Source organism: Carcharhinus amblyrhynchos, unplaced genomic scaffold (genome assembly GCF_965287045.1).
Source record: "Carcharhinus amblyrhynchos unplaced genomic scaffold, sCarAmb.v2.hapA chromosome_165, whole genome shotgun sequence".
NCBI classification, from domain to species: Eukaryota; Metazoa; Chordata; class Chondrichthyes; order Carcharhiniformes; family Carcharhinidae; genus Carcharhinus; species Carcharhinus amblyrhynchos.
In genome coordinates this window covers 80,001-93,554 of record NW_027649905.1, presented here as the reverse complement: position 1 = coordinate 93,554, position 13,554 = coordinate 80,001, and the positions used below count along the sequence as shown (strand labels likewise).

The 13,554-nt window shown below is 52.5% G+C and overlaps 1 protein-coding gene across 1 annotated transcript in view; it reads left to right on the top strand.

Annotated features, from left to right (window-relative positions):
• Positions 1–13,554, top strand: part of nectin1b (nectin cell adhesion molecule 1b) — a gene marked incomplete at its 5' end in the record, with an annotated part of 320,574 nt that overhangs the window by 289,241 nt on the left and 17,779 nt on the right. The window contains one exon of the mRNA XM_080183142.1: positions 13,352–13,464. Within this exon, the coding sequence (XP_080039268.1) occupies positions 13,352–13,464 (113 nt within the window). The remainder of the gene's footprint in view (positions 1–13,351; positions 13,465–13,554) is intronic.

Genomic DNA, 13,554 nt, shown 5'->3' with positions numbered 1-13,554 from the left:
TTTGGCCCAGTGCGCCTGTACTGACCATAATCCCACCCAGACCCTATCCCCGTAACCTCACATATTTACGCTGCTAATCCCCCTGACACTAGGGTCAATTTAGCATGGCCAATAAACCTAACCCACACATCTTTGGAGTGTGGGAGGAAACCAGAGCACCCAGAGGAAACCCACGCAGACACGGGGATAACATGCAGACTCCACACAGATAGTGACCCAAGGACAGAATTGAGCCTGGGTTCCTGGAGCTGTGAGGCAGCAGTGCTAACCACTGTGCCACCTTCTATCTACCCTTGTATCTCTCCCTGACTCTTTGGGGAGGAGGGCGATAGTACACTCCGAGTGATTGCCCCATTTTTGTTTCTAAGTTCTACCCACGTGGCCTCATTTGAGGAACCTTCTAAGATATCATCTCCCCTTACTGTTCGAATGGATTCCTTGATCAAACCCGCTCCCCTTATACACCCGCCTTTCCCATCCACCCCCACTGCCGTGTCACCTCAGAATATTGAGCTGCCAGCCTTGCCCCTCCCTCAACCACATTTCTGTGATTACAACAATATCAAACTCCCATGTGTTAATCAACACCCTCAACTCATCTGCTTTACTCACCAGAATTCCTGCATTAAAATAAATTACTATAGAGTCATTGAGGTTTACAGCCTGGAAACAGGCCCTTCGGCCCAACTTATCCATGCCGCCCTCTTTTTAAAACCCCAATGTTAGCCCCAATTGCCCACATTTGGCCCATATCCCTCTATACCCATCCTACCCATGTAACCAACTAAACGCTTTTTAAAAGACAGAATTGTACCCGCCTTTACCGCTATCTCTGGCAGCTTGTTCCAGACACTCACCACCCTCTGTGTGGAAACGTTTCCCCTCTGGACATTTTTGTACACTGCTACATTACTCTCTTGTCAGACAGTGATGTACGTGACAGAAGAACACAGTCCCTCCTCTCTCCTCACCTCTCTCAGTCCCCACAACCTCTTGGTCAACTGCACAAAGATACAAACTGCAGCAAATTACATTCCGAAAGCACCTTAAACAGGATGATATGTCCCGCAGTGCTTCACAGCAATATACCGAAACACAGTTTAACACTGAGTCTCATTAGAACATGAAGAGATATCGATACTGGTGGCCTAAAGCTCGGTTTTAAACAGCATCACGAATGAGGAGAGAGAGGGAGAGCGGACTGGGGAGGGGGAGGACAGAGCCACCAATGGCAGACTGACTCCAATCGCAGATTGGCAGGAGGTCAAAACGAGAGAAGCACAAGTTTCGGGGAGAATTGTGGAGTTGGAGCAGGCGGCAGAGACGGGGAGTGGAGTTTGAAAACCAGGGTGAGAATTTTCAATTGGAGATCCTGTGGGACCAGGAGCCAATTCACGCAGGGAACATGGAGCGGGATGGAGAGAGGGGGATAGAGAGAGAGGGGGATAGAGAGAGAGGGGAATAGAGAGAGAGGGGGATAGAGAGAGAGGGGGATAGAGAGAGAGCGGGATGGAGAGAGAGCGGGATGGAGAGAGAGCGGGATGGAGAGAGAGCGGGATGGAGAGAGAGCGGGATGGAGAGAGAGCGGGATGGAGAGAGAGCGGGATGGAGAGAGAGCATGGGATGGAGAGAGGGGGATAGAGAGAGAGCGGGATGGAGAGAGGGGGATAGAGAGCGGGATGGAGAGCAGGGAATAGAGAGAGAGCGGGATGGAGAGAGGGGGATAGAGAAAGAGCGGGATGGAGAGAGGGGGATGGAGAGAGGGGGATTGGTGCCACTCACAAACACAAGTCACATCTGGCCCCTGCTGGAAAATTGTTTGGTTCCTTTTATGGAGAACATAAGAACATAAGAAATAGGAGCAGGAGTAGGCCATCTAGCCCTTCGAGCCTGACCCGCCATTCAATAAGATCATGGCTGATCTGTCGTGGCTCAGTTCCACTTTCCCGCCCTCTCCCCATAACCCTTAATCCCCTCTCCTATCAAAAACCCATCAACCCGCGTCTTAAAAATATTTAGCGAGGCAGCCTCCACCACTTCAACGGGCAGAGAATTCCAGAGATTCACCACCCTTTGAGTGAAGAAGTTCCTCCTCAACTCCGTTCTAAACCGCCCCCCTTTTATCTTGAGGCTGTGCCCCCTAGTCCTACTGTCTTTTTTGAGCGGGAAGAGTCTCTCCACCTCTATCCTATCCATCCCATTCATCATCTTATACGTCTCAGTGAGATCTCCCCTCATTCTTCTAAACTCTAACGAGTACAAGCCCAGTTTATTCAGCCTCTCCTCATAGCTCAACCCCCTCAACTCCGGTATCAGCCTAGTAAACCTCCTCTGCACTCCCTCCAAGGCCAAAATATCCTTGAGTAAGTACGGCGCCCAAAACTGCACACAGTACTCCAGCTGCGGCCTCACCAATGCCCTATACAGCTGCAGCAAGACCTCCCTACTTTTATATTCAATCCCCCTCGCTATGAAGGCCAGCATCCCATTCGCCTTCCTGACCACCTGCTGCACCTGCAAGCTGGAAAAGGGGTTGGATCAGGCACAGAGGACGAGGAACCGTCAGGGGTTCCAAAGACCAGGAAAGATGAGATTAATCAGAAAGTAGCGATTCGTTGGCATCCTGTTTATATTTAAAATTCCTGCAAATGACAGGGAGAAGTGGAAACTGAAGGTGGGGGAAAGTCCAGGTTGTGAGTTTCTGAGAAAGTGGAGATTGAGATCTGATCCCTGATTCCAACTGAGTGGGTGGTTAACACTGCTGTCTCATAGCACCAGGGACCCGGATTCAATTCCAGCCTCCGGTCACTGTCTGTCTGGAGTTTGCACATTCTCCCCATGACTACATGGGTTTCCTCCGGGTGCTGCAGTTTCCTCCCACACTCCAGAGATGTGCAGGTTAGGTGGATTGGCTGTGCTAAATTACCCCTTGGTGTCAGGGGGAACTAGCTAGGGTAAATGCATGGAGTTATGGGAATAGGGCCTGGGTGGGATTGTGATCAGTGCAAATTCGATGGGCTGAATGGCTTCCGTCTGCACTGGGGGGATTCTATGAGTGAAGAAGCAGGGAGGAGGAAGAGAGCTGGCACGGGACTGAGCGGAAAGGAACGAGGAAGGAGACCCATCACCAATCGTAGAGAAAGTCAGAGATTAAAATGAGCTTGAGGATTCCAGAGTTCAGGTGATAGTAAATGAATGAGACACTAATGTTCCCTATTCCATCGCAGAGATCTTCACTCACAAGCAATGAGATTAGTTAATCATTGTAAGCTCAGCAAAATATCAGCCTGAGCTCAACACCAACAACAAGCAGATTCTTCACCCTGAACTCGACTTTACACTGGGGTACGGCTCCCACACACACTGACTCTCACTGGGGTACGGCTCCCACACACACTGACTCTCACTGGGGTACGGCTCCCACACACACTGACTCTCACTGGGGTACGGCTCCCACACACACTGACTCTCACTGGGGTACGGCTCCCACACACACTGACTCTCACTGGGGTACGGCTCCCACACACACTGACTCTCACTGGGGTACGGCTCCCACACGCACTGACTCTCACTGGGGTACGGCTCCCACACGCACTGACTCTCACTGGGGTACGGCTCCCACACACACTGACTCTCACTGGGGTACGGCTCCCACACACACTGACTCTCACTGGGGTACGGCTCCCACACGCACTGACTCTCACTGGGGTACGGCTCCCACACACACTGACTCTCACTGGGGTACGGCTCCCACACACACTGACTCTCACTGGGGTACGGCTCCCACACACACTGACTCTCACTGGGGTACGGCTCCCACACGCACTGACTCTCACTGGGGTACGGCTCCCACACGCACTGACTCTCACTGGGGTACGGCTCCCACACACACTGACTCTCACTGGGGTACGGCTCCCACACACACTGACTCTCACTGGGGTACGGCTCCCACACACACTGACTCTCACTGGGGTACAGGTCCCACACACACTGACTCTCACTGGGGTACGGCTCCCACACACACTGACTCTCACTGGGGTACGGCTCCCACACACACTGACTCTCACTGGGGTACAGGTCCCACACACACTGACTCTCACTGGGGTACGGCTCCCACACACACTGACTCTCACTGGGGTACGGGTCCCACACACACTGACTCTCACTGGGGTACGGCTCCCACACACACTGACTCACACTGGGGTACGGCTCCCACACACACTGACTCTCACTGGGGTACGGGTCCCACACACACTGACTCTCACTGGGGTACGGCTCCCACACACACTGACTCTCACTGGGGTACAGGTCCCACACACACTGACTCTCACTGGGGTACGGGTCCCACACACACTGACTCTCACTGGGGTACGGGTCCCACACACACTGACTCTCACTGGGGTACGGGTCCCACACACACTGACTCTCACTGGGGTACGGGTCCCACACACACTGACCCTCACTGGGGTACGGCTCCCACACACACTGACTCTCACTGGGGTACGGGTCCCACACACACTGACTCTCACTGGGGTACGAGTCCCACACACACTGACCCTCACTGGGGTACGGGTCCCACACACACTGACTCTCACTGGGGTACGGGTCCCACACACACTGACTCTCACTGGGGTACGAGTCCCACACACACTGACCCTCACTGGGGTACGGCTCCCACACACACTGACTCTCACTGGGGTACGGCTCCCACACACACTGACTCTCACTGGGGTACGGGTCCCACACACACTGACTCTCACTGGGGTACGGCTCCCACACACACTGACTCTCACTGGGGTATGAGTCCCACACACACTGACCCTCACTGGGGTACGGGTCCCACACACACCGACCCTCACTGGGGTACGGCTCCCACACACACCGACTCTCACTGGGGTACGGCTCCCACACACACTGACCCTCACTGGGGTACGGCTCCCACACACACTGACTCTCACTGGGGTACGGCTCCCACACACACTGACTCTCACTGGGGTACGGCTCCCACACACACTGACTCTCACTGGGGTACGGCTCCCACACACACTGACTCTCACTGGGGTACGGCTCCCACACACACTGACTCTCACTGGGGTACGGGTCTCACACACACTGACCCTCACTGGGGTACGTGTCCCACACACTGACTCTCACTGGGGTACGGCTCCCACACACACTGACTCTCACTGGGGTACGGCTCCCACACACACTGACTCTCACTGGGGTACGGGTCCCACACACACTGACTCTCACTGGGGTACGGGTCCCACACACACTGACCCTCACTGGGGTACAGCTCCCACACACACTGACTCTCACTGGGGTACGGGACCCACACACACTGACTCTCACTGGGGTACGGGACCCACACACACTGACTCTCACTGGGGTACGGCTCCCACACACACTGACTCTCACTGGGGTACGGCTCCCACACACACTGACTCTCACTGGGGTACGGCTCCCACACACACTGACTCTCACTGGGGTACGGGTCCCACACACACTGACTCTCACTGGGGTACGGCTCCCACACACACTGACTCTCACTGCGGTACGGGTCTCACACACACTGACCCTCACTGGGGTACGTGTCCCACACACTGACTCTCACTGGGGTACGGCTCCCACACACACTGACTCTCACTGGGGTACGGCTCCCACACACACTGACTCTCACTGGGGTACGGGTCCCACACACACTGACTCTCACTGGGGTACGGGTCCCACACACACTGACCCTCACTGGGGTACAGCTCCCACACACACTGACTCTCACTGGGGTACGGGACCCACACACACTGACTCTCACTGGGGTACGGGACCCACACACACTGACTCTCACTGGGGTACGGCTCCCACACACACTGACTCTCACTGGGGTACGGCTCCCACACACACTGACTCTCACTGGGGTACGGGACCCACACACACTGACTCTCACTGGGGTACGGGACCCACACACACTGACTCTCACTGGGGTACGAGTCCCACACACACTGACCCTCACTGGGGTACGGCTCCCACACACACTGACTCTCACTGGGGTACGGCTCCCACACACACTGACTCTCACTGGGGAACGGGTCCCACACACACTGACCCTCACTGGGGTACAGGTCCCACACACACTGACTCTCACTGGGGTACGGCTCCCACACACACTGACTCTCACTGGGGTACGGGTCTCACACACACTGACTCTCACTGGGGTACGGGACCCACACACACTGACTCTCACTGGGGTACGGGACCCACACACACTGACTCTCACTGGGGTACGGGTCCCACACACACTGACTCTCACTGGGGTCGCCATCACTTGTTCACTATCCAGTTAAGAGATCTGACAACAGGCTGTCCATGCCTGGGTTTGTGCTGTATCTAATTCCTGGAACACAGAGTTCACTGTTAGCCAGTTTGATAGCTGATGATGTGAGTTATGGAGTTCACAATGATGAAGCTGATGATAATTGTGTGGAGTGAGCAGAATGGAAAGTTTGGGTTGTTTATGCTGTAATCAACTCATCATTACACTGACTGCTGGAATCTGCACTGTGCCACATCCAGTCTCATCAGTTTACAGAGTTCCTGTAATCAATATAGCCATTCCATCATAGCACTAAATGTTGATGCAACAATGGAAACCTTTCCCAGTCATTAACCAAAATTGATTTGAAGCAAGCTGGATCCTATTTAACACCTCGTCAGACCTTTCAACAATGGCAAAGTAACAGCATTCATAGATCAGTTTCCTGTGTTTGGAGAGAGCTGTTTTCCTACTGCAGCCATCACACCAAACTGACAACAAAATATAAAAACCAGCAGCAAATGTTTGCTCTGTTCCCCTTCAGCCTGATCTCTCAATTGAACAAGATCTGACCTCTTTATTTCCCCAGTGTCCTTACGTCAATCTGCCTCTTTCCTGGATGTACTGAGTGAGAGAGGGAATTCCACAGACTCACAACGCTCTGAGTGAGGACATTTCTGCTATCTCAGCGCTGAATGGCCAACCCCAGACACTGAGGCTGTGGGTGTGTTCCACACCTTCCAGCCAAGTGGATTTACCCTGTCGAGCCTTGAGAATTTTTAACATTCCGATAAGGAATGATCCGAAGAGAGATCTAGGAGTATGGGTGCACAGATCCTTAAAAGTGGCAGCATTGTTGGAAAAGGTAGTGAAGAAAGCATATGGCACGCTTGCCTTCATCGCCAGGGCATCGAGTATAAGAGTCAGCTAATTATGTTGGAGTTGTATAAAACATCAGTTCAGCCACATTTGGAATACTGTGTCCAGTTCTGGTCGCCACACTGCCAGAAGGACATGGAGGCTTTGGAGAGAGTGCAGAGAGGGTTTACCAGGATGTTGCCTGGTATGGAGGATATTAGCTATGAGGAGAGATTTAATAAACTGGGATTGTTCTCCCTGGAAAGACAGAGTTTGAGGGGCGACCCAATAGAAGTTTATAAAATTATGAGGGGCATAGATAGGGTGAACAGTTGGAAGCTTTTTCCCAAGGCAGAAATGACAATCACAAGAGGGGAAAAGTTGAAGATAAGGAGGGGAACATTCAGTGAAGATGTGCAGGGGAAGTTTCTTTTCACATAGAGGGTGATTTTGCCTGGAATGCACTGCCAAGTGAGGTGGTTGAGGCAGATATGTTAGTGACATTTAAGACTTATCTGGATAGGCACATGAATAAACAGGGAATAGAGGGATTCAGATGGTTGGTCTAGAAAGGACAATGTGATAGGTGCAGGCTTGGAGGGCCGAAGGGCCTGTTCCTGTTCTTTGTTCTTTGTAAGGTCACCTCTCATTCATGCAAAGTATCCGTGATAAGACAGACCCCTCATCCCAAACATCACTTTCATGTCTGAAGCATGTATATGATGAATGGGATGGATAGGATCGAGGTGGAGAGGCTCTTCCCGCTCAGAAAGGACAGTAGGACTAGGGGGCACAGCCTCAAGATAAAGGGGGGGCGGTTTAGAACGGAGTTGGAGGAACTTCTTCACTCAAAGGGTGGTGAATCTCTGGAATTCTCTGCCCGTTGAAGTGGTGGAGGCTGCCTCGCTAAATATTTTTAAGAAGCGGGTTGATGGATTTTTGATAAGAGAGGGGATTAAGGGTTATGGGGAGAGGGCGGGAATGTGGAACTGAGCCATGACAGATCAGCCATGATCTTATTGAATGGCGGGGCAGGCTCGAGGGGCTAGATGGCCTACTCCTGCTCCTGTTTCTTATGTTCTTATATCCTTCCCTGGGTGAGGAGGGCAATGCTGTCCACATTACTCCAGCTATAGTCTCACCAATACCCTGTACAATTGCAGCATCACTTCCCCACTCGTATGTACCCTGGCAAGACAGGTAAACATAACTTTTACTGACCTAATTGTTTGCCACACTGACCTGTGAACTAGTTGTGAATTTGATGAGAGGTCACATGACACCAGGTTAAAGTCCAACAGGTTTATTTGAAATCACAAGTTTTCGGAGCGTTGCTCCTTTGTCAGGTGCCGTGTGACCTCTCACCTTGTCCACCCCAGTCCGACATCGGCACCTCCACATCACTGGTGTGAATTTATAATCTGTACAACAAACGATGCTAGGTACCATTGATTTGATCACATGGCCCCGTTGCCCCTTACCCTTATTTAGCGATGGGATTAGAAAGGGAACTTGGGTGTACTCGGGCTGGCATGAAAAATATGGGCTGAATGGCCTAATTTTGTGTGGTTGGTTCTATGGTGAGAGGCAATTGGTTCCCCTTTCATTGAGATAGAAAGACTTGTATTTATCAAACACCTTTTGTAACCTCAGAATACCCCAAGGTGCTTTACACTCAGTGAAGGGCTGACTCTGTAATGTTGGCAGCCAATTTGGGCACAGGAAGATCCCAGAAACATCGATGAGAGAAATGAGCTGACCTTTTTCTTTCTTGGTGCTGTTGGTTGGAGGATAAATATTGGCCGGGACCCAGAGTAAAGCTCTCCTGAGTGAGCAGATAGCGTCATTTTAAATTCACACCAAAAGACAAGAGCAGTAACAGTGCAGCAGTCCCTCAGAGCTCTGGCCTGGATAATGAGCTGAAGGGTCCAGGGAGACAATGTTGTCTAAGTGGAAGTGTTCTCGCTGAGAGATTGCTGAAGGTGTAAAAGGCACTATGTAAATGCACCTTCTGTCTCTAAAAACAACCAACTACATTGGTCTCCGCAGTCTCAGTGTTCCTACTACAGTGTTCCCTCACACACTGGGACTGAGGGATATGGGACAGGGTTTCCCACCTGGCTCTGAGAAGCTCTCATTGCCCCTGCTGTTCACTGAGTGCCGATGCCTGCTCCCTCTCTCTGCCCTTTCTCTCCCTCTCTCTCCTCTCTCTCACTCTTCTCTCCCCCTCTCTCTCCCCCCTCTCTCTCCCCCCTCTCTCTCCCCCCTCTCTCTCCCCCCTCTCTCTCCCCCCTCTCTCTCCCCCCTCTCTCTCACCCCTCTCTCTCACCCCTCTCTCTCACCCCTCTCTCTCCCCCTCTCTCTCCCCCCTCTCCCCTTTCTCTCCCTCTTCTCTCTCTCTACTCCCCTATCTCTCCTCTCTCTCTCTCCCCTCTCTCTCTGCTCACTCTCCCTGCTCTCCCCCTCCCTCTCTCTCCCCTCCCCCCCTCTCCCCACCATCTTCCCTCCCTCTCCCCTCTCCCCTCTCTCCTCTCCCTTCCCCCTCTCTCTTCCCTCTCTCCTCTCTCTCTCTCCCCCCCTTTCCCCCTCTCCCTCCTCCCCTATCTCTGCCCTCTCTCTCTCCCCTCTCTCCTTTCACTCTCCTCCCTTCCCTCCCTCTCTCTCCCCTCTACCCCCTCTCCCCTCTCTCTGCTGCATGGGTGCAGGCTTAGAGATGGGCAGAGACCAGGAGGTCGGCACTGTTGTAGTTTGCTGTACTTTGGATATTAAGATGCACACGTTTAACTGAGGCAGCATCGAGTGTACCGCCCCCAACACAAATTTCAGACTCTAACCCAAAATGCTTCAGTTCAATAGGAAATTAGCAAATTTTTAAATTAAAGTCTATCTCCTTCATTGGACAGACACCCCCAAACACTGAATCAACACTCAGTGTAAACGGGTAGTGTTTCCCAGTTCTTTTAATTCACTCTTTTACAGGATTCTCTGACCTCGCCCGGGACTGGGAGTTTCTAGTCACACTGCAGTGAATGAAGATTTGGCTGAGTGCCAAATTCCCCGTTCTGGCTGGCACTGGGGGCAGGGTGGGGCGTGAACAGTTATTGTCTTTGTCCCTGGTCAGGATGAAGGTTTTACCTGTCACTAATTTCCCTGAGACAGGGACAGTGAGCCAATCTCGTGAGTATGTTCATATCTTACTAGGAATGTCAAAGAGCAGTTCAGGATCTGTGGCTCTGGAGTCACATGTAGGCCAGACCAGGTAAGTCCCCGTCCCACACACACTGACCCTCACTGGGGTACGGGACCCACACACACTGACCCTCACTGGGGTACGGCTCCCACACACACTGACTCTCACTGGGGTACGGCTCCCACACACACTGACTCTCACTGGGGTACGGCTCCCACACACACTGACCCTCACTGGGGTACGGCTCCCACACACACTGACTCTCACTGGGGTACGGCTCCCACACACACTGACTCTCACTGGGGTACGGCTCCCACACACACTGACTCTCACTGGGGTACGACTCCCACACACACTGACTCTCACTGGGTTACGGGTCCCACACACACTGACTCTCACTGGGGTACGGGTCCCACACACACTGACTCTCACTGGGGTACGGCTCCCACACACACTGACTCTCACTGGGGTACGGCTCCCACACACACTGACTCTCACTGGGTTACGGGTCCCACACACACTGACTCTCACTGGGGTACGGGTCCCACACACACTGACTCTCACTGGGTTACGGGTCCCACACACACTGACCCTCACTGGGGTACGGCTCCCACACACACTGACCCTCACTGGGGTACGGCTACCACACACACTGACTCTCACTGGGGTACGGGTCCCACACACACTGACCCTCACTGGGGTACGGCTCCCACACACACTGACCCTCACCGGGGTACGGGTCCCACACACACTGACTCTCACTGGGGTACGGCTCCCACACACACTGACCCTCACTGGGGTACGGCTCCCACACACACTGACCCTCACTGGGGTACGGCTCCCACACACACTGACTCTCACTGGGGTACGGGTCCCACACACACTGACCCTCACTGGGGTACGGCTCCCACACACACTGACTCTCACTGGGGTACGGGTCCCACACACACTGACCCTCACTGGGGTACGGCTCCCACACACACTGACCCTCACTGGGGTACGGCTCCCACACACACTGACTCTCACTGGGGTACGGGTCCCACATACACTGACCCTCACTGGGGTACGGGTCCCACACACACTGACCCTCACTGGGGTACGGGTCCCACACACACTGACTCTCACTGGGGTACGGCTCCCACACACACTGACTCTCACTGGGGTACGGCTCCCACATACACTGACTCTCACCGGGGTACGGCTCCCACACACACTGACTCTCACTGGGGTACGGGTCCCACACACACTGACTCTCACTGGGGTACGGCTCCCACATACACTGACTCTCACTGGGGTACGGCTCCCACACACACTGACTCTCACTGGGGTACGGGTCCCACATACACTGACCCTCACTGGGGTACGGCTCCCACACACACTGACTCTCACTGGGGTACGGGTCCCACACACACTGACTCTCACTGGGGTACGGCTCCCACACACACTGACTCTCACTGGGGTATGCGTTCCTAGGAATGCTCTGTGATTTCTCCTATCTGACTTCTCCTGTCCGCACATGTGCTCAGTAATATCATCAACCATTTGTTTTCTCTCCTGCTTTGGGTGAATTATTCTGAGCCTCCAGATTCCCCCGAGAGCTGCTAGATGAGTGCAGAGCAGTATGGAAGCTAGGGGTTTCTTCATTGGCGGTTATCAGAGGATTTGCTGCTGATCGAGCAGAGATAGGCTCTTCCTGTTTCAGGATCATCCACCATCTGCCTAGAGTGTCAGTTCCCTCATACAACTATGTTGGCTGCAGAGTTTCCTGTATTACAATAACAACTACATTTCCAAAATGCTTCGGGAACACTCTTTGGGACTGCCTGAGCGTGTGACAGATGCTCAATAAATGTTAGTCTTTTCCTTCTTTGTATGAAAACCATCCACCGCCTTCCACTCCCTCCACCACTGACACTCAGTGACAGGCATGTTACCATCTATGAGATGCACTGCAGCAACTCACCAAGGCTCCTTCAACAGCGCCTTCCAAACCCGGATACTTAACCGTCTGGGACAGGAACAGCAGGTACCTGAGAACACCACCAGCTGGAGTTTCCCCTCCAAACCACTCACCATCCTGACTTGGAAATATATCGGCCATTCCTTCACTGAATCTGAATGCTGGAACTCCCTCCCTAACAGCACAGTGTGTGTACCTACACCACATAGCCTACAATAGGTTCAAGAAGGCAGCTCACCCCCACCTTCTCAAGGGTAATTAGGGTTGGGCAATAAATGCTGGCCAGTGGTGCCCACATCCTGTAAAATCAATTTTAAAAACAATTGTTTGATGCTAAAAGTAGCAGATTGTGATAAGTTGTACCTGCGCGTGGGGAGTGACTGTTATTCCAGTTACTGGGATCATAAAACCATCACCAGAAGGAAAGCAGGAAGTCTTTCTGTTCCCTAAATTATACAAGAATGATCAACACGTAACATGTAAAGTTTATTTATTAGTTTCACAAGTAGGCTTACATTAACACTGCAATGAAATTACTGTAAAAATCCCCTAGTTAGCGCACTCCAGCGCTTGTTCAGTTACACTGAGGGAGAATTTAGAGTGGCCAATTCACCTAACCAGCACATCTTCCAGACTGTGGGAGAAAACTGGAGCCCCCAAAGGAAACCCACACAGACACAGGGAGAACGTGCAGACTCCTCACAAACGGTGACCCAAGCCGGGAATCGAACATGGCTCTCTGAGGCAGCAGTGCTAACCGCTGTACCACCGTGTCATCCATGGTGGCTGTCAGACTTTACAAGGGGAGTGACTGTTGATTGAAGTTATTTATAACCCGAACCTGTGTCTGCTCTGGTGGGAGTAATTATTTCACTGTTTTGTAGATTTATTTACTATTTTTTATTTCTGCATCAGTTCTTTTTTTTTCAATTTTTTTTCCCTTGTTACTGACTTTTTTTTCCCTCTCTTGTCCTTCCTCTCTTTCCTTGAATTCTCTCCTTCGCTCTCTGCCTCCTTTCACTCTCAACTCTAGACGACTGGTGCCAAGGACTATGACATCCAATATGCAGAACTCGATACCACCGCTCTGGCCTCTTCACACCCCAGCCCTCGGACCTCCGTTCACGCTGGTGGAGATCTTGTCGAGTATGCAACTATCCAGCCTAACTTACGCTAAAGCATGCCTTTGCAGGCCTTCCCCTCTGACCTTTGACCTCCAGGTACACTTCTGCACTC